Source organism: Lonchura striata, chromosome 10 (genome assembly GCF_050655825.1).
Source record: "Lonchura striata isolate lonStrDom1 chromosome 10, ASM5065582v1, whole genome shotgun sequence".
Classification (NCBI taxonomy): domain Eukaryota; kingdom Metazoa; phylum Chordata; class Aves; order Passeriformes; family Estrildidae; genus Lonchura; species Lonchura striata.
This window is the reverse complement of record NC_140712.1, coordinates 14,343,759-14,370,219: the sequence shown is the minus strand read 5'-3', so window position 1 is coordinate 14,370,219 and position 26,461 is coordinate 14,343,759. Positions and strand designations below refer to the sequence as shown.

The window sequence follows — 26,461 nt, the reverse complement described above, 5'->3', positions numbered from 1 at the left end:
TTATTTTCCTCTCTCTTTTCTTCTTTTTTTCCCACTAATATTCCATCTTTTTATCTTCCCTGTGTACAGAGTAAATTACCAGTGTCTGCTAGGGACAATATAACTAAAACAGGGTTTTCCTATTTCCTTATAGCAGATGTGCAGGTAAGTGGCCTTTTGAAAATGTGGAGTCACTGTCCCAGCAAGAGAGATACAAAGGGTAGAATAATGTGTAGTGAAAGTAGAAGTACTGATAACTTACCTAAAATAAATCTTCAGTAGCCTAAGGGAGAGCACTTACTACACAAATTAATAGCACTGCTTAACACCTAAGGGCATTCTCTGACAGTGTTGATGCAAGTGTCAGGTGTAAGAGACTCCCTAAAGGATTGGGTGTCCTCCATGGGGGATGGTGGGTGGTACCAGCACAAACTACAGCCTCCAGGGAAACCTCACAAGGGGCTGGCTGGTCTTGGGTTTGTATGGCCAGCATGCCCCACACCAGCCCTTGTGCTGCTGCTCAGCTTGGGCACAGGCTGGTGGAAATCCTGAACTCCCTGGGTGCTTTCCCTTGGGAAACTGTTAGAGGGTTGCCCCCTCAGTAACCATTAGTGGGTACATGGTGTGTGTGGGGAGTAGACCTGGAGGTGTGAAATGATCTCTCCCTGTTCCCCTCCTGTTCTGGAAGTGACATCTGGACTGCTAAGTGTTGCCTTAGCCCACAGTTACATCCATTTCCCATGGGATGTTTTTAGTGCTACCAGATAGAAAAGACTTCTTGTCTTCTGAATATATCTTTTTAGTTTGTGGGTTTTTTTTGGTGTGTGTTTTAAGGAAGTACCTGATGGATCCTTCCTCTTTATCCGCTCGCTTGTCTGGCCCAGCAGATAGTTGCTTGTGGTGATGTACTTTACGTGTCTTATACGGCCATGTAGATGGGTTTTGAACTGGACCCGTTGACATTCTCAAGTGGAACAATGAAGGAATACATGCCAGAAACGCGTCTGTCCCTGGCTATGAATGAGAACAATGCCTGGCTGTCAGGTTAGATGAGCGTGTCCCTGCAAAAGACAGGGTTGGATTTTCAGAGCAATTGTGGAAGAATTCTCTTAATGTCAATGCTGTTGTTGGATTGCTGTATTTAGCTGTCACAGTGTGATGGAGGTTAGGGTCAGAAAAGTGTTCCTGTTGCTGCAGGAAACTTGCATGTAATTTTGAACTTCTGGCCAGAGCCAAAGATACCCGTAGAGCTGCTCAGCATGTTATTTTTTTAGTTGAACTGAGCCAGGATTCTGGGACAGCAGTATCCTTACTGTCAGAGTGAGAAGCAGTTATCATATTAGGCTCTCTGCACGGCACAAGCTTGCTTATTGCAGTGTAAAAATGAGTACATCAGATGCAATCCTTTGTATGTAAAAAACATATTTTGCTTATTCTTTATAGTATTATAGAAGTTAAATTTTATGTTTGTTCCAGAGTATAGCATAGTTTTGTAGGGTTTCCTTTTATATGATTGAAATAAATAGCTTCAGGAACCACATCTTCCCTTCCCAGTTCTGCTTTGCTCTCTACTCCTTGGAGGAGGGGGTAGGTGCCAGCACAGCTAAAGGAGGTGCTTTAGATACCGACCTCTAATTTATGCATACTTGGCTTGTGTCATTTAAGTGAGGAGGGATCTTGGAATGCCAAGTGGTCCAACACCCACTCAGAGCAGGGTGAACTTAAATGAGGTTGCTCATTGCTTCGTTCACTGAAATTTGGACTATATCTGGCAATGGAAGTTCTTGATTCTGTGGGAAAGTGGAGTAAAACTCCAGTGGAGTCAGCTGAGCTGCTCCAGTCTGTGCATTTTGTATTTATTCTGAGACATTGAGAAGTTTAGTAGGTACATAAAGCTGGTTTACAGCAAAAAGTATAGATCTGATTTTGTGTCTCTTAAAACCTACTAGTAAAAGCTATTCTTTATCACATTCTGGAGCGTTAACAAGCAGATTTTTAAGACCAGCCTCCCATTTTTTCAGGTGCAGTTTGTAATTCTTTTTAACTGCCCAGTGCAAGGCTGGAAACATCACTCCAATTTTATGTGGAAATGATCAGCAAATAGTTCTGGGTACAGTTTTAGCAGCTACCAGAGTTACCCACATAAGAAGAAAAATAGGCAAAGCATTCTCTAAAAACATCTGCTGGCTGATGATACTGCTTTAAATTGTATTTTTCTGCCAGAAAACCGAGTCATATGCTAACCACTGCAGCCAAATAGTTAATAGAAGTTGTTCATGAAACGTTCTCTTGCAAGGAAGAATCCCCATGTGTTTTCCTAGGGAGAGGAAAAACGAGTTGAGGGAGCGATGAGAAACCTTTCCCAGAATCCCTGCATCCCAGCTCTCTAACTGGTGGTCAGCTGTTTCTCTTGGTCTCTCCCACTCTGTCTGGTCTCTGTCTAATTTATTTGAGACCCGTGCTTTGGGTTGGATTCAGCGCGGATTACGCCAGCGTTGGCCGGTGCATGGCAGCGCTGCTGACAAAATTTCTGCCTGAAGCCTCGCTCACAGCAGTGCCAGAAACTCTTCCTCCCATGGGAGTCGCAGATGGGCAATGCTTTCTTCCGGAGAGGGCTGTAATTTCCTCGAGGGGTCACAGGCAGGGCAGAGTGGGGATGGAGAGAATGAGCCCTCCCCCCGGCAGGCTGCAGCTCCGGCCGTGCCGCTGCCGGGACCCCGGGGAGGGCAGTCCCAGCGCTGCCCCGCCATTCCCGGGCTGGGTGTTCCTGCCGGCTTCACACAGGGTTTTTGAACGTCTCTCTCACTTCTCTGGCTGTCATGTACCCTCGCTGCCTGGTTACAGCTGATAAGAAGACTCTGCCAAGCTTAGCATGGTTTGCGTCTCATTATTTGAGCTGTGTGTGCCCACTCTGCCGACCCACCCGCAGTGCCTGGGTAGCGGCTGCAGGTCGGGGCAGGCGGGCAGCCTCACATCCCTGCTGAGCCAGGGCTCTGGAAGCACGGGACGGACAGATCCAGCCTGTCCTTTCCGTGGGTGACATCAGTGTTGTGCGGAGAAAGGAGACCTTTTATTACCTTTTATTTGAGAGGCTGTGCCAGCCGGAGGCGGTGATGCAGCTCGAGGAGCCGATCTCTGCCCGCTCATCCCCCAACACCCGGGAGGGACCCGCACGGCTTCACTCGGTAACGGGTGTAGGGCCCCGTGGCTGTTTCTGAAAGAATATCTGCTAGTTTGGTGCATGCAGGTGCTGTCAATATCTGTGCAAACCTATCACTCTCCAGTGTTAGGTATCAGAATTTTCAGATGAACCTTTTTCTCTCTGTTCCAAGATTTTTCTAGTTGATGACTCATGTCTAATGTCTTTTGATAATTCAACTCACTTTGCTACTGAATTTCTACTTGCATATCATTAATCAAAGACATAATATCTTGTTTAATTTGGACATCTTTGATGAAAATCTGGGCATCAGCCATCCTGTCTCTCAGCACCATGCCATTACAGAAATACTTCTATACTTTACAAGTTCATTAAGTGTCTCTAAAATAAAGCAGATCTTTTTTTTTTTTTTTTTTTTTTTTTTTTTTAATTTCAATGGTAACAGTTTTGTTCTTTGTTATGAGATTCTTTATTCCTTCTCTGGGCTTTAAAGTGAAAAGAAGGTGCTGTAGGTAGTTTCAGGGTATATAGATAAGTTTTTGCTTATTCTATCATTACAAATCAGATTTCATAACTGAATTCTGTTTCTAGTGCTGTTCAGGAAAACAGTTTTATAAGAATATAAAGCACTTCTTTAGTATTCATACCTTATAATATCAACAGGAAAATATGTTATATGTAACACACAGTGGGTAACTGTTCAAAGTAGGTGTCATGACAGAGCCTTTACAATTTGATTGATGTATTCCATGATTTTACATGAGGTAGATTATTTATTATTGCCTTGAATACTTTATTTATGGGGATTTATTGCTATAGTGTCTGATCACCTCATAAATATCAATTAATTTAACCTTCAAAATTAATTATTTTCAAAGTAATTTTACAAATATGCATGATTTAAGAACATTCCCTCTGTCTCAAAGAAGCAACGTTCAGACTTTAATATAGGTTTCTTTTATAAGCTAGACAGCAGCTTTCTGACGAAAAAGTGTTCCACTGGAAAATGCACTTGTCAGGCTCAAACTGTTCCATGGAAGTACAGTTTGATGACTTTTTTTCTTTCAAACCTAAGCACACTGCACAGGAGTTGGAGGCTCCTGGTTGTATGGCTTAGCCTACCCTGTGGACAGCCTCAAGGCTCTCAGGGTCTCTGACTTCATGGTTGCTGGCACATCTAGGTTTTCCAGAGTCCCATTTTGGAAAAAGATTTTTAAAACCAGGTTTCTCTGTGACACAGAAATCTGTTCTGACTCTTAACGTGGACCAGATGGTCCCCAAAGCCACATACTTGCTGAGACTGAAATTTGACAGACTACATAAACGTCACTTTATGGTCAGCCTTCTATAGATCCTCACCAGCTGGAAGTGGAAATGAGTGGTTTATGCCCATAGGTTGTAACAGGTAGCAACAAACCCATTCTATCTGTCTTAATAAGTTCCATTATTTCTTCTGACTGGGGAAGGTGAAAAGCAATCTCACTTGTCTGCTTGCCAGTCTTACTTGGCAGATGATTGTGGAGCAACATTTGGCACTGATGAATAGGGAACTCTAGGAAAGTTACATGGTTATAGCCCTGCAGGGAAGTAGCTGACATTACTAAAACTGAATACATTGGAATTAAATGAATAAGACTTTGAGTCTGTTACAGCAGTTGCAGGAAGGGAAAAGGACCCTGCAACAAGTCCAATTGTGTTGCTCACATTCACCTCAGTTACTACTTTGTAATTATCCAGAACCAGTGGAAGGTAATGGTAGTGCTTGCTTTGACTTAAATGGTTTCTGGCCATGGTTGGAAAGAATAGGTGTAACTGAAATTGCTGTAATCAGGATACTTGAAATTGCATTAGTACTGTATATCCCTAAATAAATAGAGTATATAACTTTTGTTAGTTAGAAAACGTGCATAAGGAAATGTTTGTATATATTGAGATTGTTTGTCTTAAGTGGCCTCACCATATGAAGTAACTATTGTTTACTTAGACATTGCAATGCTAGCAATGAAGAACTTTCTGAAAGATTAAGGACAAAATAATGATAGAGAACTCTTCTTAAAACAGTAAACATTTAAATCTGTATACAATATTTTAATATAGCAGTTCCTAGGAAGTTTCTAGCTTGTTCTAGCTGCATTAATCTATAGAGTAACTGCTCACAATATTAACAGAGGTTGTAAAATTTTCCTCTGCTAAGATTATTAAGCGTAAAACAAAAGAAGGCACATGTTCCCATTTTTGAAAGTATTCTTACCAGCTTTATTTGCATGGATAGATGCATCAAATAAATAGGATAAGATAGATTAAAAACAATCTATTGTCCCTTTATATATGAGGGACATAGAATAATTTCAACTTTTCTATTTTTATCATGATAGGAATAGTGTCATGTCCTGTCAACTTTCAATTGTCATAAACTCTAGTAATAAAGTTATTTGGAAGGGTTAATGTGGATGAGAGGAATGGGTTGGAAAGAAAAATTCCTGTGGGTACATTATTTAAGGAGGGCAGTAGGCCCCTCATACTCATTTCATAGGACCCTATCACCACATGCACCCACATCCTTGATGAGTTTTGGTAGTAAGTAATTTTTTCTAATGAAGAATTAACATATTTTGACACATTTATTTGGCTAATGTTCTTGTTGGCATGTTTCACTCACATATACATAATTTTGTTCATGGCAAAGATAGGGACCAGTAATAGTGCTTTAGAGTAAGGAAAAGAAAGCAACAGGAAGATTAAAAATTCCCGCTCAAAGACCACTAGATTTAGTTTGTGGTTATTAATGATGCTGGATGCTTATTTTTCATTTAAGTGTGAATTTTGCTCAAAAATCCTGGGTGGTTACTTCTTCAGATATGGAGTGTTATGAGACAAGGTTTCCCCATTCTACTCCTGTTGTTCAGATGTTACTGATTCGATTTTGTGCTTGTAATGTAATCTTTAATTTATAGAAGTGTATGTTACCTAAAAACCCCAACAACTACAGGCCAAAAACATACAACACTTCTCAATTTAATTTATGAAATGTATATTGCATTTGATTGATGTCAGTCAATATATATTGATTTACCTTTTCCATTTTATGTTTCTACTTCTAAAACATATTTCTGAGTAAAAAATAAGAATTCATCCTTATCCTTTTTATTTTTTTCCAGACCAAATGTGTGTGGATCACGTTACAATGCCTACTGCTGCCCTGGATGGAAAACGTTACCTGGTGGAAACCAATGCATAGTCCGTAAGTTAATCTGGTTATGTGTTATGACTGATGTTTATCTTTGTCCTTCTGTGTCTCAGGGTGGTTTTAATTGTATACCAGAACTGAAATGTGTTTCTGTATGTTTTCAATAGCAGCTGTACATGATTGCTTTACCATTTAAACTATATTAAGCTAATAGACAAAGTTTCATGGGCTACAACATGGTGATGTGATACCAGTATTTAACAAAATAATAATCTCATCCAAATGTTCTGTTTAAGTCTGTAGTAAAGGGTTCCAAGGGGTGTGTGAACTCTTGGGAATGAGTGAAATATGTTAATCTATTTAAATGAATGGAAGGAGGCAACAGTATCAGCCCAGCAAATGCATTTTCTTCACTTCTTTGGACCATATTCCTGAAATATATACGTAGGGATATAAATATATGCATACATCACAGAGCTGTATGCATATTAATGTGTAGTAGAAGAGTGTACCAGAAATAATTCCTAAAGGCACTTTGCCCAAGGCTGATAAGACTCTCTCCAGAGACCCTGCAGCAGCATACTGCTCTTGTCTGTGTGTGGTGCAGAAATAAAGAAAGCATTATGTTGCTGCCTCAGTGCCATCCTTCCTCTGAGAAGGTCTGGTAAAATGGACAACAGTTTCACTTTTCCAAGGAAATTTCCCCATATCTAGTGTGGCCTGTGGCATGTTCCCAGACCTTTTCATAGCAGATGCTGAAGGTCTAGGTCTTAGCTGCTCCCTGTAAAGATGCAGATCAACAGGAGGAACTGTTTTGGGATCTGTTGTATGCGGTTTAATGAATTTGTGGGTATTTATGTTATGGTACTGAATTTTCTATCAGGTGTTTTTTATGTGCTTGAGGTTTTTGAGACATATTTTAAAGGCATTTATGTTTTCTTAATAGCAATCTGCAGACATTCCTGTGGGGATGGATTTTGCTCTAGACCAAACATGTGCACATGCCCAAATGGTCAGATAGCCCCCTCCTGTGGTTCAAAATCAAGTAAGTATTTCTTCTGTGTGTCTGATATTACTCTTTTGAGTCTGTGAAGCTACTAAGATATGTAAAATAGTTCAGTGGTCAGTATTTAAGACAAATAACCTCTGAGTCACCAGACATACTTTTACCACAGGAAGGAAAGTGTAGCTTTCTATGATGAAACTGAAGAATGACTCAGAGATGGGCTTTTGGAGACACTTCTTTTTTTTGCCAAATCAAACCCAAATCAGTCTTATTAGAAGCTATTTTCATTTGCCACTTTGTAACACTAATCCTAGTCCTCCTTGTTTTCTGGAAAATATCTCTGTTCACTGGTAGACATGAGCATGTATATGACAAAAGTTGTAATGACAGAGACAGCTCTTGACAATTGGCTGATCTTGACATGCTTTGGAATTTCCTTCAGACTTCAAGGATTATAAACCAGACACTATGTATGCTGTATGCTAATACCTAGACCTACAAGCTTTAGAGCATTTCCTTGCCAGGCTCAGTATGTATCTTCTGAATCTAATGCTTACTTCAGGTGACACTTCTGTAGGTATTAGAGGTACAGAGTTGCTCAAGTTTTTAAGTGGAATAGCTTTTCATCAGAAAAACAAAGATTCTTTGAAAATGAAACTTTTCAGACAGATGACTTTTCCTAGAAATGTTTGTATTTCAAGTTTTCAAGGAAGGTTTCCCAGAGCCAGGGAAAAATGAGTAAAATTGAATTCATTCAATGAATGGAGAACTCAATGGCTAAACATGAGTTGAGTGTTTGATATAGAGTAGGATTCATATCTGAAATGTCAACTGCAAAGTATTCTGTATTCTCATTTGAACACGGTTCTTGTCTCTTATAATGTACATGATTTAGATTTTTTTATGACATGTGAAGTTTCTGGAAAGAATTTTGGGGTAGACTGGTTCCCACAAATGCCTGTAACTACCTGAACAACATATTAACAGAAGTCAGTGGGGGATGCACTCAGCTGAGGTCTCTAATATTATGCAAAGTGGTTATCCTTTTAGTTCTGAGTATCTTGAGACTCAGTGTGTGGTCTGCTTTGCTTCTTATTTTTTACTTTGCCATTTTTTTGCTTTCCTGGTTGATAAGAGTTTCCCACATAACTGACCATTTCAGTTTGTGGTTTTATCATCGTTTTTATGCAATAACAGTGGAAAAGCATTAACAATTGCAGAGTGTAATGGAATGGCATGTACTAAAATGGTAAACATTGTTCTTTGTAGTTCATCCCATCTCATGCTTCTGTGATGTATGTTAGGGAGAGGGCAGCACGGGGAAGATGTGGAGCTCCAGAGAGCACTGGAGGGAGGGAAGGGTGTAAAGTGCTGCACAAATGTGTGTGGTGGTGTGCTCCTGCCTTGCTTTGCAGCTACTCTTTTACCAGGTGCTTATGCTTAATCCTGTAAGCCAGTAAAGGAAGGTATGACCTTCTCCCAAGTACCCTTTGGGGCACAAAAGGAGACATACATCTCTGCATCTTTTACATGTTTTGGCACCTTTGGCAGGAACAAGTGGGCCTTACCTCATTTTTTTCTTTGGCCCCACTGGAGTCACAAGACTCAAAAGAAAAATAGGGTAAAGTTTTTGATTCTTCTTGTAGTTCTTTTTCTGAAATATTCTACCATTGATCTCCATAGTTTTAGCCTTCGTTGGAATTGTTCAATTTCTGCAGTAATATAAGATACATTTTCTGTATGTGGCCAATTCTAAAAGCAAAAGTGTCTGGTAAGTTGTAGAGAAAAGAGACTCCACTGCTTCTGTGCAGTCATGTGTAATATTTTTATGATTTACCACATCATTAGTACTTACAGAACATACTTTATGTAAGTCATTTGTGCTGTTGGCACTGTAGACAAAACTCATGAATATGTATTTACACAATAGGCCACAATGACTTAGATCTGCAATTAGAAAACAAAGTAAACATAAAAAGTACTGTTTGACATCAAATGGTTACTGTCAACTACCTTTGGTAACAGTTAATATTTTGTCAGAATATGCATTCATTAGACCTTATTTTAATTATATGTTTTTAAAATAAGAAAAAGTCTAATTAAATAATTAAAAATCAAATATAAATGGTACGTGTTTGTCACATGCAAAATAAAAATAGCAAATATGAGTGAAAATGCCATGATTTCTTAGAATTAAGTGTATAGCTTCTGATATGTGAGATGTCCTTTGGATATTTTAAGCTATTGTGTCTTCAGTACTTAAACAATCAGTAGTGGGCATGGATTTTCTAGCAGGTACATCCATAGATAGAAACTGAACTGGCAGTGACTCTTATACTCTGGTTGTCTGTCAAAATATTTAATGTGGACTGGAAAGCATATGGATTTGAGAGCAAAACAAAGCCTCCAAGTTTGATTTTCATACAGGTCAGTTGCTGGGACTTTTCTGGTTAAGAGTCAGCTTTAGGAATCTGATTTGTGGTTGAAAAGATCAACCAGTGGTTTTCTCAGCAGGGATTTTAGTGACATCAGTAAACTTACTGGCTGAGTAGTGGTTATTTCTTTGTAATTAGAGAATTTTTGGGTGTGCTTACAGCAGGCTTGGAGATAAGAGTGCCAAGTGTGGAGGCCTCCCTGCTGCTGGCTGTGATGCGCGGGTGCTCTGACACTGCAGGTGCACCTGCGTGTGGCTGTGCAGCACTCTGTGCTGTGGGAGGTGTCCTGTGCTCCGTGCTCTGCCAGCTCTGTGGTGCCAGCTGCTTCACAGCGCCCGGGCTGTGGCTGCCGTGGCCGTGCCATCGCTGCTGCAGCCTGGCTCCATTCATGCTCTGTGATCCTGCTGTGTTAGAGCTGCTGCTCTGCCCCTCTGGGAGCAGGGGGCAAACCAGGAGGAGGGTGTCAGGCTGACCCAGGGTTATGGGTCAGGTCTGTCTCTGTAGGCAGAATGGTTTTGGCTGGCTGAAACAGGGAAGGCATCCGCTGATGGAGCTGTCCCTGAAGAAAGGGAGCTGTGACAGGGGCAGCTGTGGTAGGTGTCCGGGTGATGGCTGTGGAGGCATGGAGTGTCCATGTCCAGAGCAGGGCCTGCTCGGCTCCCTGCCAGCAGCATCAGAGGCACAGCCGAGGACTGAACTCCTCCTCAGAGCCTTCCTGCCCGGAGTCTTCCTCAGGGACTGCTCGTGCTGTGGGACTGAGCCTGGGACCCCGCTCCTCGGGTGCTGTGGGAGATGTCTGCTCAATGACAGTAAAACCTGGAGCTCAGCCCCATCCGTTATATTCTACTGTCAGAGGTGCTGTAAGGGCTTGAATTTCGAATGTTCCCAGAGTTTTTGCGGGTACTGCGGGTTTTGCCTATGCCTTGTGCAGGGCTGTGGGGCAGCAGGCTCGTGTCCCGCCTTGGCGCCAGCTGCCACCTCTCTCCTGAGTCAGTCGCTCGACAGAGAAAGCACACCGAGCATCTGGGATGCGATGCGGCCGTCATTTCTTGTTCCCAGCTCCTGGCAGGCAAAGCCCTGCGTCATGCGGGCCGGGTGGGAGCGCTTCCTCGGCCGGGGCACAGAGGCAGGGCCGGCCGTGCCCGCTGGCCGCGCTGGTCCCGCGGAGCTCCCACCTCACGTTTCCCAGTGGGATCGCAGGGTGGACAGCACCGGTGGTGCCTTTCGTCTGCTTGGTGAGCTCCTGCACGTTTCATCAGCGGTTCTGCTTGTGGTAGTCTTCTGGGTGTGATGAAGTCTTTACTCGGTTTTGCTGGGTATTTATTTAAAAAGTCAGGAATTGTTGTGCTTAAGAGGGCAGCACTTTGATAAAAAACACAACTGTCGCCCACACACAAAGCCTGTGTGGATATGTATGGTTTTGCTGGCTCTTTTGCAGATTTATAAAGTTGTGTTCCTGCAGTAATTCCTGTTTTGACTTCAGACATTTCCAGCGCAGACTGTTTACAAATTGGATGTGAAAAAGAACAATAATTGATTAAAAGCAACCATTTATTAATGTTAACATTTCCTGTGCATGCCAAGATAAGGCAAAGCTATATGCATTCGTTTACCAGCCTTATAGTAATTCTGTGCTTTTTCTTTGAGTCTCTGTCAGTCTCTGTGATACCTTGGAACAGGTTGTTTCATTTACCGGAATATCTCCACTGACATTAATGGAATTGTTGATATAGCTCAGAAAAGAGAACCTGGACCTGCATTAATATGCTAGTTTTCAAAAATGCATTTTTAACATCATCATCTGAGCTCCAGACAGCCTTTGAATGTGTTTCTATAAACTTTTGGAAGGATAATATTACAGAATAGTCTGTATGATTTTGGAAGTACTCTTTCCAACATTCCCACAAAAGAGGGCAGAAAATAAGTTATTAGTTTACTGACTGTGTCAGTGATCCTCTTGCCTGGTAATAGGAGAGAAAGCTCACTGATTTAAATGGCTCATTTAAGTAAGGATGACTGGGTGTCCCAGCAGTCTCCCATAATGATTTTAGTTTTAAAAGGAGGAAGAAGTATTTTACCTTGAAAAAGCTATTTTAAGAAGCAGTAAGACAAGTTATGGAAACTTTGTGTATCCCAAAATGAGGAAATATACTTTATGTATACATGAACAGATAATATGAAAATTATAATTTAAGCTACTGTTAACCTTTTAATCTCAAATGTAGTTCAAACTACTTAAATAACTTTGGTCTTCATGTGGGAATGGAAATTAGCTCTTGGCATAGCTTGCTCTAATTGAAATCAGTTTGTGGTTTTTAAGTTCCTTCCCTGCTTGACAGATGATATCATTTCCTATGCTTTTTGTAATCCCCTCTGTTTTTCTAAGATTGTATAAAGCTAGTTGAACTACACATTTTAAAGTAACTATACACCTTTTTCTGACCTACTTAGGACATTGTCCAAAAATCTTAACCAGATATTCACTCTGCATTTGCAGACAATTTTACTTTTTATTAAGAAATGTTGGTACATTTTTGTTGCTTGAAGTACTGAAGTACATCCAAAGCAGAACAAAGATGTGTAATAACTATTAGACACATAAGAAATGTAATACACAGTTTTTGCTTTTTTAATTGAAGAATTAAGGTTACTAGTGTTTTAGATGCTAGTTTACTTTAAATTCTTTCTCCAGTTGTATATTTTACTTCTGTTTTGTGGAATCATATTGTTATAGAAGGCAGTACAATTAAAATTATTATTTCTACTTGAAAAAAGAATTATATTCATATACTTCTGAACTGTTAAAAGCCAAACTATGCCTCAGGGTTTTGTGTGAGATGAAAAATTTGGTGTTTGGCATGGCACCTGTTAGCTTCAGGCTCTGACTGGACATGCAATTTCCATTTTTCAGTCTTGAACATTTCAGACAGCGTGGTGTAGGTATCCAGTGCTCTATCTACAATCTACTGAGCTGCTGATCAGACTGTAATCCTATCTGGGGAGGAGCCTTTCATGTGGTTCCCATTAAGAGGAAAGCCATTTCCCAGCTGCTTACTGGAGTGCAGGCCCCAGTTCACAGCTGTGTTGGACAGCAGGAAGGACTTCGCTTTGCTGGGAGACCTGCCCACTTCTCTATGCCTTATGAAGAGCCTGACAGACTTTTAGTTGCTCCCAACATATAGTTAAGAGCTATATTTGCCCTTATTACTAGAAAAATTACTCAGAGACATTATGTTTTACTGGCATGGGGCTTAAGCTGTCTGTTAGGCATTATAAGTGGTAGGGCTGCAGCTGAGGAGGAGTGCTGCTGCTCCCCTGCCTCTGCCCTTGGGAGGGAAAGGTTGTTGGCTCTGGGGAAGGGCTATCTGGGAGCTCTGCAGCTCACAAGCACAGCAGCTCTACTGTTGGGGTGAGCCCACAGCTGGTATACAGAAATAAATAACTCTGTTATTTCTCTTTTTTATGCAAAAAATCCTACTTAGCCAGGTCAGCTTGTTGTGTTGCATGTATTAGCAGAACAGGGCTGTTTTCAGAAGCTTCCTTACATGCTTCCCTTCAATACTTCCCTCCCCCGCTTCCCAGATGATAAGACTCCCTTTCTAATGGTGCTGTCTGCCAGAAGTTTAGTATTTTTCCCTTATTGGAGGCTTTTTCTCATAATTGCGAACTAGGAAGTAAATGTTGAGGATTTATGCTCATATGAAATGCCTTTGACTTCATTTGAATTAGAGAGTGCATCATGCACCATGTCCTATATTCCTTAGGGGCTGTAAATCTATATTCTGTTCTGTAGTGCCATTTTCTGTATCTGTCATAAAATGTGCATTGTTGACTCCTAAAACTTTCTGGTTCACAGAATCAATCCCTTAAAAAAAAAAAAAAAAAGGTAAATGTTTACCTTTAGCAAACAGTAAAGTGTTTCTGACTGGTTTGATTTAACTGAGGAAAATCTTTTTTCCTTTCAAGTCCAACACTGTAACATCCGGTGCATGAACGGGGGTAGCTGCAGTGATGACCATTGCCTCTGTCAGAAGGGATACACAGGAACTCACTGTGGACAGCGTAAGTACACTCCTAGGAATGTAGATGCTGTTAAGTAATTCTGTGATGTGTGGGTTGGATACACTTTAGCACTAAACCTCAACTGCTGAACTTGAGCTGTTTTAGACCAGATATAGTGAAATTTTACAGAAAAATATGTGACTTTGTAATGAATGCTGAGTGAAATCATACTGATCAAGACTATAAAAATAAACATCATGTGACTTCATAATAATAGAATATAACTTGATCCTGTAGTTCTCACACTGCCATAATTCCCATTGACCTCCAGGACTTCTCACCCACCAGAGCAGTGGGTCATAAATCTAAATTTTACATGGGATTCCATTCTCATTTTATAGATAAAATTAGGATTTTTAATAAAAAATCCTGTTTTCAGTGTTTGCATCAGAATTAGCTAGTATGCATCAGAAATTTTGAGGTTTTCTTACTAGAGTTGATTGACAGATTTTTAAAATTTCCTCAATCAGTCCTTAGTCAAAAGCATTCCTGGATCTTCTGCTTGAAATCTCTCCCAAACTGACTCTGGTGCTCTCTTGTTCTTCTTGGCTGGAATGCTGTGAAGTAACTCAAATAAGGATGTAGACACTGCTTTTAACCAAGGCTGTCACATTGCTATCTAGTGAAATACTGGTCTGACACAGAAAATGTATTTAGCTCATTTAATGAAAACCTGTTGTGCTCTGTCAAAATCAATGGCACACTTTACATGAACTTCAGTGGGATGAGGAATTTACCCTAATAATCTGGAGGAGGATCACGTGGTGAAAGGATTAAGAATTGCATTTCTGCCTTCACTGTGAAATATCAAGTGGATAAAAGAGGATAAATGGAAATCTTCTTTCTACTGAAGTGAATGTGAAACGGAACAAAGAATAACATTACTCAATGAACATCAAATTGTATTTAAAATCTCCTTTTTCATGTGCATGTTGTATTTTCTGATTATTTCTGAGAATTGCTTTTGGAGTTTATTATTAAAAATTGACTTCTGAAGCTAGACAATAGAGGAAGATTCAGAGGAAGAGTGTTTTGAATTAACATGGAATAGATATTGATTCAATTTTGCAAGCCTAGTTAATAGCATTATTTATTTAACACCAACAAACTGCCTTTTAATACTGGATTATTACAGAAGGAACAAATACATTTGAGGATTTAGAGATGAAATATTCCTCTGTGTCTTTTCTATACAATCTCTATCCATATTTGTTTGTTACAAGTTTGAAAGAGATATTATTTTGAAGTTATGGGATTGTCCAGCTATCCCAAAGAGAAAGGCTCTGATAGGTCAGAAAAGCTGTGGTTGTTCCTGTATTTGTGTGAAGCTTCCTTGAAAAGATGAGCTTATGGTACTGATGAGGCCAAGAAGAAGTAGAAGGTCATAAAGTAGGTTCTAGGAAAAGAGTTTGGTATGTTTACCATTTTTACCAGTTTACCTAAATTGGCCAAGTACTTATCTTCATGTCTTTCTGAAAACAGCTCAGTAAAGATTACTCTTGCCTTCCCTTTGATACAGCTGTCTGTGAAAATGGATGTCTAAATGGTGGGAGATGCGTAGCTCCAAACCGATGTGCTTGCACGTATGGCTTTACTGGACCCCAGTGTGAGAGAGGTACGTGCCCTAAATCAGTGGGAATAATTATGTTCCAGCACCTCTAGCAGTAGGGCTGTTGGGCCATTACCTGTTGTGTTCTATAGCTGAATTGGTTGTGTTTGTTTTTGTTGGTCACAAGACAGAAAATAAATTATAAGTAGCATTTTTAGAAGTATGTGAACTTCATAGGAGAGAGGCCAGAATGAATACAGACATAACTGTTTGCTTTTTTTGCGATGAAAACACTCCAGTGGAAGAGGTGGCAAATGAAAGTGTTTGTGTGCTTTTGCTCAAACTTCAGTTTCTAAGTAATCAGAAAAGGTGTTTGAATCTGATATGTGTGATGAGTAGCATCTTGCCTCTGTCTTTGTTATGTTTTCTTTTGCAGAGTTTATTCAAATCTCTTTTCCATTTTGTACAAATTTATTATTTTAAATTTAACTTTTTAGTTACATATCCATAGTGATTATCTTCAAATGAAAACATGATATCGAGTGCCTTATATGGTATGTGGATTTTTTTTCAGGTTATTAAACCAATGTAACATTTCATTTGTGAGTAGTACAGTGGACAATGTTTAGCTATAATCCTATTGAGTTTTATAAAAATGCAAATAAAATATTTTAATTTGTCAGAGCAATTGGTCTGTGTAGTGGGAATTCATGCATTCTATTAATATAATAGGTTGTGGTACATCTCTGTGAATCTGGGACAGAATAGACAATCTGATTTTGAGCTTCCATGTTGAGGAATGCTTAGCACATGAAATTTCTGTCAGTGTGTGTGTCAGATGATCTTTACTGTCAGTGCTGCAGCCGGAGGAGTAACAGCTTTTCTATGTGGCAGCATAGGTGGATGATACAGAACAATAATTCTGAGGGGACCAAAGTTTTTTTTCCTATGCTTAAACTGATGAATCTGGTATTTCCAACACTCCCTGCAGCAGGTAAAATTGCTGTGTTGACACTGTGTGAATTTGTGACAGATGTCCACTCAGATTTTATAAAAGTAGTTCAAACCAATGGTGAGATTTTTCCAAGGATTGAAATGTAGCTCAGTTCTGAATCATGGGATCTCACTGCTGGAGAGGACTAAGAGGAATGGGCAATTAGGTTAAAGTTCCTAAGTTTGAAGAGTGTAACTGCTTACAGGTGAGAATCCACAGAATATTACTGCAAAGACTTGGAATTGCAAGCAGTTAATGCTTGTTCTTCATGGGTGAAGTTTTTGAGCCTTCTGTCTGGTGAAAAGGTGTAAAGTGTAAGTTCAGAAGAAGATTGTTTAGTGCTACTTATGTGTTCCTGATCTGGGACCAGTTTGACTCCACATCATTAGGGCAAGTTTCTAGGCTGAGTCCTGGTAACAGCTTCAGTCCTGCCCCTCAGGGCTCCTTCCTGGTGGTGGGTGGAGTGAGAAACTGGTGGCACAAAGCCATTTGAGCCAAGTCAAGCTGTCCTGAAATTGCATGTGTGCACATTTGAGGTGGAAATCTGTAACTTAGATGCCTTGTCCATAGGCAGTTTTTTACTTAAAACACGTGTTTGATTTTATAGTTATCAATAAAAGAGAAAGTAGACATTAATGAGCTGTAGTAGTCCTGGTTAATGCTAGCTTGCTGTGTTGAGGCCAAATGATTGTCGTATCTTCCCAGAAAACCTCTGAAATTTGGCTGCTTTCATAGATTTCCTTCAGCCTCTCTACCTAGCTGAGCTAATATGTTCCCCACCTCTAAAAAGGGTGTGGTGGTTTTTGGTCTCAGAATCACATTATGCCATGAGAAAAACTTTTTATGAAGATAACTTTTCAAGTATAAACTAATCTTGGTCTTAGAATAACTTGCCTTGTTCAGCACATGCACCTGTGTGGTCAGTGGGGAGTTGTCTGGCTGCACATGATTTTACACAGCTGTCAGCTAAGTAAGAGGTCCATATTTTGAATCTAGCTTTGGAAAGTTATGTGGATTTGACACTCCCTGGTGGGCTTCTGATGTACATGTGAATGGATGTTATCCAGTAAATTGACAAGATTCATGCCTTGTAGAATAAAATAGTGTATTTATTAGAAAGAAAGCAAAGAGGGGAGGAAACAAAACCAAAGCATCTTTGTGCATGGAGTGGTGGGGGGGGAGAGGGAAAATACTCAAGAGAAAGAGTGTCTTAAACTATGCCATTTCTGGCAGAAGCAAGAGAAGCAGATTGTTTTGAAAACACCATTTCTGAATATAAATGTAATGTGAAGTGATACAGTTTTGTGGCATACACATTCTCCATCTGTCTGTGATTTGACTTCTAGGTTATGCCATCCCACAAACTAACAGTTATGGAAGTGATTTACTGCTGTGTATCACCCAGTGCTTTTCTCTACAAGCATCAACTAACAGTAACAGTCAGAGTGTTTGTGGCACATATGTCACACACCAAAGAATATTCCAGCCTTTGCTTCATATGTCATAACTCAGAACTGACTTGAATAAAATGTCGAGGCAACCAAACACGTGGGGTTCTTCTAATAATCCGATAGGGAAAACATTTAAAATGTTGCAGGTGGTTGGAACAAAATTAGATCCAGTTTCTTAGCTACAGAGACAAGTTGTGTAGTTCTGTTCTGAAACAGTGTCTCCTGTTTTAAGTAGCTTTTCCATACATTACCTCAGTAAATGTCGGCCATGTGATTGTTAATGAAGATCTGCAAGATTTCTGTGTAGATCAAGGGCTTTATCTGGAAAGTGGGTGAAAGACCCACTGCTTTCAGTCTAAGAAACACCATCAAATCTGTGGCATGAGTATTTCTATGTATTTATTCAGTCATTCTTTGAGAGGGTAGCAATTGGCCTTGGACCGTTTTGGCACACATGTCACTTTTTTTTTATGTCTTAGAAGTGTTAATCTTGGTGTAAAACACTATAAACATGAGCATGAGGAATTTTGAGATTCACTTTTATCAGTGGAGTTCCTCTTTGTGTCCTGGGAGTTTATGCCAGGCTTCACCAGAAGTGGATCAATAACTTTATCCTAGTGCACATGTATCATTAACTCATGAGTTGTTGTGTGTGGTGTTTGGCTCCTTTCCAGAGCAGGAGAAGCTGCCTGGACATACTGTCAAGTGTATGCAGCTGTGTCATAAAACAACAGACCTGGCCTTTCTGTGGAATAGTGTTCGAAAAGGCGGACTTGACATAAAGTCAACAGTAAAAGGGTAGTGGAGTTGGGAATGCTTCCTACAGCCATTTAAGACACATTTAAAATACATAGCCCAGAAAGGAAAATATTTTACAGATATTGCCTCAGTTAAAAATTGAACTTCAGGGACTTCTTTTAGGAAGGTGCTGAGTTCTCTGGCACTGGTCCAGTGATGGGCTTTGACATGCTTTTAAGTTCAACCCCAAGATGTCAATATGCTTAGAATTATGCAAGTGCTTAAGGGCCTTGCTGGATTTTGGCCCAAGCTTTCAGAGTTAATTAAGATCTGAGAGATGCCCTCAGCTTTTAGTTTATCAGTTATCATATTATGAATGAAATCACAGATAGCAGAAAATGAAGATGTGGACGAAGCAAAATTTCTCCCACTGGTTAAAAACTAGATGCCATCCTTATGCTATTTTACTGTTAATGCTGAATAACTTGAGTGAGTTACAGATTTTGCAGTTTCTTTTAGAGTTGCTGAAGAAACTGAGAGCAGAGACTTAGCTTATGTTTCCCTGAGGATGATTCAGAACATTGACAGCTCTTTCTATTGTCTGCAAAAGAGCCTACGGGATTTAGCTGGCTGTGGGAGATGCCCACATTTGGGTCATGTGAAAACATCCCTGTATCTTGCACTTTATGAAAGTCCAGAGAAAAAATCATGTTAGGAACTCAGGAAGATCAAAAAACAGATTTGGTAGAGCTGTCTACAAATTTGTGCACAAAGGTTTTCTTGACTCTTTGAAACTGTTCCTCTTGAGACATTTGGGTGCAAATACTTTAAGAGGGTGAATTCTATATAATAGAAGGTTGTACATTGTTGTTATCCTTGTATTGCAGAAATGCAATGAAATGGGCTTTTTCTTTTTCTTTCTGGATTCATTTAGAGGAACACAGTGGAAGCTTAGAATGTGTTACAGACCTGTTTGTTTATTTGAATGCTTGTGACAACATCAGGGGCTCAATCCTGCTGCATTCTGGAGTTTTGCCACTCGCTTCACATAGGAGCAGAATTGGGCCTGATGTAGTTCAAATATTAAAAACGTACCACGTGTGTTTTGTTTTTTTATGGACTCAGAATATGAGCAAACGATTGCTTTTTCTTCAAACAGAGTTGTTTCTGTACTGCTCTCTTCATGGCAGGAATTTTTGCATAATTTTTAATTATATTTGGCCATTATTAAAAGTTCCCAGAATTAATGCCATATGTAAAAATATCTTTCCTGGAGCCTCCCTATGAAAGTGCAGCCACTGAAAGTGGTCAAGAGTAATGTAGGACTCTGTATATTTTTTTTCCTTTCTAAATACTACAACGGGTAGAATGTTTTTACAAAGAGGACACTGCACCCCTTAGTGTGCCCCGTCTCTGGTATTTAGTCTAAATGGAAAGTAAATAACAAAGTGTAGATAGCAGTAAAAGTATGTTCCCAAAGCCTTATGTTACATTTAAAGTAGTATTGCAGCATATGGTAGCTGGCAAACATTTGAATAAACTTGATTTCTGTTGCTTTCTTCCAAGAAACACATCTGTTGACATAGACATGTAATTTCTGCAGCCCTGTAACATGAACGCATGCATGTACAATGTTATAGCACAAACTGAAGGATGGCTAAACTTGAAGGTCTGCAATAAGGACTCTTGCACACGTTTTTCCCCCCTGAAAAGTTATGAAAAATGGCTTCAGACTGATGATCAATATATTTAGTCACAGAGTGATGTTTTACTGACTTTAAAATAATTTCAGTATATGTTGTCACCTTGATGTTCTTCAGTTTTAGAGTAAGAATTCCTTTGGGTTATCTTTTCTAAAAAATAGGTTGAGCTAACTGGATGAGTTTTTTAATTTTTAAAATTTAAGCTGCAACTTTATGGACGAGGAGTCAGCCTCTACAGAATGATTGTGTGTGATTTAGGTGGCTTGTAATACTTGGCAATATAATCAATAGATCTCTGGATCAGAAGTCAGGACTCATCTCAGTCTGTTATTTGATGCCAAAAAGCATTTGGGATCTTACGTATAGGAAGGCTTTTATCCATTGTTCTGGTCCTTGCATGTTCACCCAATAATTGGTCCTGTGTTGCTTGCTCTATGTTTTGTGTGTCTTAAAATATTATATAGCCAGTTTTAAAATGTTTCTTCAAATATAAGCTTAATCAAGATCCATAAATGATTAAGTACATATGGCTTAGGTCTCTTGTGAGATGTGAGGGCTCCAACTTTTGTACACAAAGCCGAACATTTACATTTTGTTCCAAATTGAGTTTTGATTTCACTCAAACAAATCTAAAGTTTTCATTCAGCTATTTGGCAGACCTTTTTATATTTCCATGCTTTCTTGATTGGCTGCTAAGGACACTGACCTTTAGATGTGCAGTAAAGTATTGTTTGGACTTTGTTTTGTTTTGATTTTAGTTGTAGCAGTGGAGATGCATACAAATTTAATCACAGATTGTGGAGTCTGTATTTGGTATAAATTATCATTACAACATCTGAATGAAATAGTTACATTGTTCTAGTTGTTGCGATTTGGTTCTTGTAGGACATTGAAAGGACTCACAGGAGAGTCACTAGATCATTCTTCTGGTACAGCAAACAGCTTTGTTGTTGAACCTGACTCTTACCTCCAGCTTTGCTGGCAGCTGCTGGCTCCTGTTTGCTGTGCAAAAAATTGGGTTCAGCTCTCACTGCAGCCGGGCTGCACCTTGTACTGGCTTTGCCTGTATGTGGTTCTTGCTGTCTGCCTTGTAGTGTCTTGAGAAAGGAAGAGTGGAGGAGAGGCTTTGTAGAAGTTGCCTACATGAAGAGATTATGGGATGTTAAATGCAGATCATACAGCTATAACTTCTGTATACACAGTGCAGACAGCTGAAAGCTGTAGCTTCCCTGACTGGCCTACACTGCCAGATCTGTTCTCTGCAGTGTTCCAGGGAGAATTGGATAGAATCCCTCTCATGTGTTGTATCACAAGAGTATTTTTTTTTTTGTGTGTGTGCGCTGAAAGATTGAATCAGCTTTTATTGATATTGGTTGTCATTGCAGCATGATGCTACATTTGAGGCCTTCAGAATGTGTATCTTAGGGCCGGTGTTCCCCTCTTAGTACCATTTTACCAGGCCCATTTTTCTAATTTCAGCCAAAGCTTGTAAAAAATAAAATAGCTGGCCACAACTGATTTCTCATGGAACTTTCCAAAGAAAAGCTGCCTTTGAAATGGTGACTCCCAGAGTTGGACATAATGTAGGGAATGAGTAAATGCAGCTGAGAACTTACCTAACAATACCTATTTAGCTGTTTATGGATAAAATTACTCCTTCTCTGGGCTGCAATATATTTTGATATAAGAAAGCACTGCTACCTGAAATCCTCTTATTTGTTACTGTGAAAACAAATGTTTTCCTTGTGAATCACCCATTCATAGTTTTTTTTTTCTTCTTGGGCTGGTAAGCTCAGAATTTTTGTTAGAGTTGCCACAGAAGCAAGTATCAGTATGCAGGATGCCTCAGTTGAGTTGGTGACTTACTTTATTTTCTTTGTTTTTACAAGTGATCTAAAACTTTCTTGATGTCCAGTTCTAACAAAGAAAAGAAACCTCTTTTAAAACATAGATCTAACCTAATGAAAGGGTAAACTGATGAAGGCATTTCCAAGTAAAACAATTCTTTTATGTAGGTCAGCTGCAAAATGCTAATGAAAATGCATCTTAAAGAGAGGTGCTCAAAGTGGTCAGTGTAACTGTTTTGACACATATAAGTTTTTTTGCTACGTATTTATACAAGAGCTGTTGAAATCTCTGTAAAAAAAATCTTTTCTAAAGTAAGCTGTTACCCTGTATCAGCATAAAAGCTGCAAAAAATTTGTGGGAAACAACTACCTAAGAGCAGTCGTAAGGATAGGCACATTCTCAATTCCAATTGCCCATCAGAGGTTCATGAATAATGACTGAGTAGTATTTATTTTTTTTTTTCATGATAGCTTGTACAGTTTGGCACTTTAGAGAAACGCTGTAGGAAAAGAAAAGAGGCCTAAATATGGTCTGAAAAGAAAGGAGCCCTGAGAGAAATATCACTCTCCAAATTCTGCTATGCTGTAAAACAGAGCCTGGCTTTGCACTCTTTATCTACAAGAAACTTCTTCTGGGAAGAAAGGTGAAATTTTTCTACATAACGAAGCTAAAATTCAGTATTTCCCTTCCCTGTAGGAAGGTGTGCAAAGGCATGAAAATGATTAACAATGCTTGTGTGTTTACACATATGTACATGTGGGTTTATATTTTAAGAAATGTAAACCATTTTAAGCACCTGAGTTTTGATTGTGGTGTTATACATTTCCTTTGTATTCGTTGATGGTGTTACCCAAGCTAAACTAGCACAGCTATGTTAATGGAACTGAGTCTGCTTTGCCATAGCCCTCATTTCTTTCCATGGTGGTGTAATTCAGATTTTAGGTCTCCCATTCTGAAAGACTGGTCTCTGCACTGTTATACTTGTCCCTGAATGTTTATCTTAGTGTGTGCCTGAATTTTTAAAAAGCATTTAACTGAAGTAAGCCTGGCTCACCAAGTGGTCTCAGTCATGTTTTATAATGATCCTGTCCTCAATGTTTATGTTTTTTGCAAAGTTTACTCAATGATTGCCAGGTGTTCAGTGCTGTCCCCATTTGCTCCTTACTCCTTGGAATGAATGGTCTTCTGTGACCCTCTAGGGCTTTTTTCTTCTTACACAGAGGTGTTGACAGTCATAGGGAAGCAGGAGCTGAGGAGAAACCTGTATGCTCACAGTTCTTGCCTCTGTGGGGAAGTGGTGGCTGATGCTTTCATCCTGCACCACTGCACACAGCATGGGACAAAGCCAGAGCCATCCTTGCTGGCATTGCAGTGGTTGTTAAGTTCAGTGATATTTTACAAGACTTACCATTTTCCTTATTTCTGTATGCACAGGGACCTCATAGTATTCCTTGGTCTCAAGATTAAGCCCTCAGCTTTTGCTCTAGATCATTTTATCTCAGTCCCATTATTTACAATTGCTCCATTGAATCTATTGATAGCTGAATTTTCAGCAAGGTTTGGAAAATCAGTTTATCTCTGGCAAAAACAGGCAGCACACCAAAATACCACGTCTGGTGGTTAGTGGGGTAACTCCTGCCTATCAAACAATGCATTTACATTCTTTTAAAAAACAGAACTGTAAGATTTACAGGGTGAGAGGGTAATTTCTAACTGTATTTCAGCTTACAGAATTGCTTAGGGTGGACAGGAACTCTTTAGATCACCTAGTCCAACTCCCCTGCTCAAACAAGATCAGTTGGAGTGGATTGTCCAGGACTGTGGGAAATGTGCTAAAATATGTGTTAGTCTGTGATTTGTAACACCTCTAGCTGTACCATTCAGACCTATTAGCTATTTAATGAAGGTCCAGTGCTAACATTATCCAAGTGTTCATAATTCCAGATCATCTGCTTTGTTTTCTTATTTGTGTGTTCTGTTATCCAGAGTGTTTTTTTCCTGTGGCAGTGATTGATTGAGTGCTGTGAAATGAAAGCACATGTTATGCTGATGACATTAGATGTACTTGACTAATAAAATTTAAAAAGTGGAACAGTTAGTTTAAAAATAAGTTGACAAAGCTACAGTGGTTCACAGGGTGAGGAATAGGGAATGGTTTTGAATCCAAGTAATACCAATAACTCCAGACACATTGTCAGGAGAGTTTTCCTGTTTGCACTTGACACTTATTGTAGTTACCTGCTTGTCTCTTAATACAAAAAGATGGGGAGACCTATTAAGTACTTGATAATTTCACCTGATTTAGGAAGCAGCTGAGTACCTCAGTGATGGGAGATTTCAGGATCTCAACAGCTCCTGTTTGCTTATGTTTCTGAAAACTACAGCAAGAAAAAGTGGTAAACATACAGTGGAAAGAGCATGCTGTCTTTAAAATGCAATTAAGGTGACTCTTAAAGTGAGACACACCTGAACTGTTTCTTCAAGGGCCATTGGACTGGTCTCTTGTCAGGATTGTTCAGATGTCTTAGCTCAGTTGAACAGTACAGTGACAGAATACTACTTGGACTTGAAATGTTTAAAAGAGGTAATAGTAAAACAAGCAACCAGTGAAGTATAATTGTCCTGCTGGGATATGATGAAAGCCTTTATGAGAATCTCCATGTCCTGGTGGGACAGTATGGGTGGTAACTTGGAGAGGTTTGTAAAATGCAAGTATGGCAGCTTTACAGTTGGATTAATACAGACTTCAGAAGAAGCCACAGGGTCAAAAATTACTTCCAAGCCACAGGCTTCAAAGACCAAAAGATCTGCAGTGAGAAAAGAGCTGAGTGATCTACCTCTGTGAAAGGATTCTGTGATAGGAGAGTTTATGTTAAGTTACTTCAGTTCCAATAACCTTTAAGGTAAGATATAGCCTAATGATGCAGATTTTATGTCTGAACTTGAATTACACCCTGTGGTGTGAACTAATTCTAGCTACTTGGTTCTTGAGTTGAGGGGTTAGAGTAATAAGAGGACAATTTGTGAACTTTTTGAGGGATTGAAGTAAAGAGATGATAATATTTTAATACACTGAAATTTGGTAGAATTATAAGGCCCATAAAGCAAAAGCAAGAGATACAGGTGAGAAGGGAAGAAAGGCAAGAAGATGATGACAGAGAGGATGTAGCCAGTTTTCAAATATCTGGGAAAAAGAGCATTGGAGGTAGGTTGAGACGTTTTTAGACTGCTGCTTAAGCAGGGGAGACTCAGTGGAGATGTGCATTCCATTCATCTGAATGGCTCTTCTAGTGAAAACATTGCTAGACACAAGCACAGGCCAGGAATGGCAAATGATGAATGACTTAGCAAGCTATCTTGCTGGGTATTTAATCTGTGTGGTTGTCTAAATAATTTGAAATGCTTCTCTTGGCCTGAGCCAGGCTGGACAAAATGAAGTGCCATGCATTAAACCTTGTGCTATTTCAGTTCTCAGGTCCCAGCAGGAGCCCAAAAAGATATGGTTTTATGAAAGGTGATACTATATTAAAATAACAGTACAAGTTGTATCAAACTTGGTTCCAAATTCAATACAAAAGTCGTGGTTTTAGAAGGCATTTTCAATCTAGCACTGACACTTCAGTCACTTGCTGAAGTCAGTACAAAAGAAGTGCTTTGTACAGCTGCTGAGTGCAAGGAAGATGAGAGGTTAAACTGGGTTAGTGGAAATGAAAGACGTGCTGTGGAAGAAGTTTTAGTATCAGATTGTTTATGGAATTTGTCATTAAATAACAGAAGTGTTTAAATTGGAGGCCAAATTTAAAGCATTCCTTTTTATAAATTGTTCCCTATTTATGTGCAATTGAAATTATTTACAAAGGTGTACAAGGAAACATTAATTTCTTTCCCTCTTAAAAAGGAAAGATGATGGCAAATCCTTCTTAGTCTATTACTGTTCAAGCCTTCTTCAGCTCAGGCCTGAGCCACCGGTGTGTATTAAAATAATTCTGCTATTCTTACTACAGTTGATTACAGTGCTCTGTTATAAAGGGTGGAGGCACTTGGTGGTTTTCCAAAGAAAGTGAGTAATAATTGACCTAATGTACAGAGCACATGAATAACATATTCTTTTGGTAAGAAATTTATGCTTTACAGGGTGTGCTAGAGTTCACATCCCTTTTTCACATCTTCCAAAAGATTTTAAAATACTCAGCTGCTCTATTAAATTTCTAATTCAACAAATACTCAAATACAAAGTATGCATTAGATAAAGGTCTTGAGTTGAATCCAAACATTGAAAAATCTTTTAATCTGCCTTGAAAACAGCTGTTTAGAATTTTGAGAAGAAATAACAACTTCCTGCAGCCTAC

General features: G+C 39.4%; 1 protein-coding gene across 1 annotated transcript in view; it reads left to right on the top strand.

The window, feature by feature from the left end:
* The window catches only part of FBN1 (fibrillin 1), a 144,529-nt gene that overhangs the window by 7,865 nt on the left and 110,203 nt on the right, over positions 1 to 26,461 (top strand). Inside the window, exons 3-6 of the mRNA XM_077785902.2 lie at positions 6,298 to 6,380; positions 7,273 to 7,371; positions 13,734 to 13,829; positions 15,349 to 15,444. Of these exons, the coding sequence (XP_077642028.1) occupies positions 6,298 to 6,380; positions 7,273 to 7,371; positions 13,734 to 13,829; positions 15,349 to 15,444 (374 nt within the window). The remainder of the gene's footprint in view (positions 1 to 6,297; positions 6,381 to 7,272; positions 7,372 to 13,733; positions 13,830 to 15,348; positions 15,445 to 26,461) is intronic.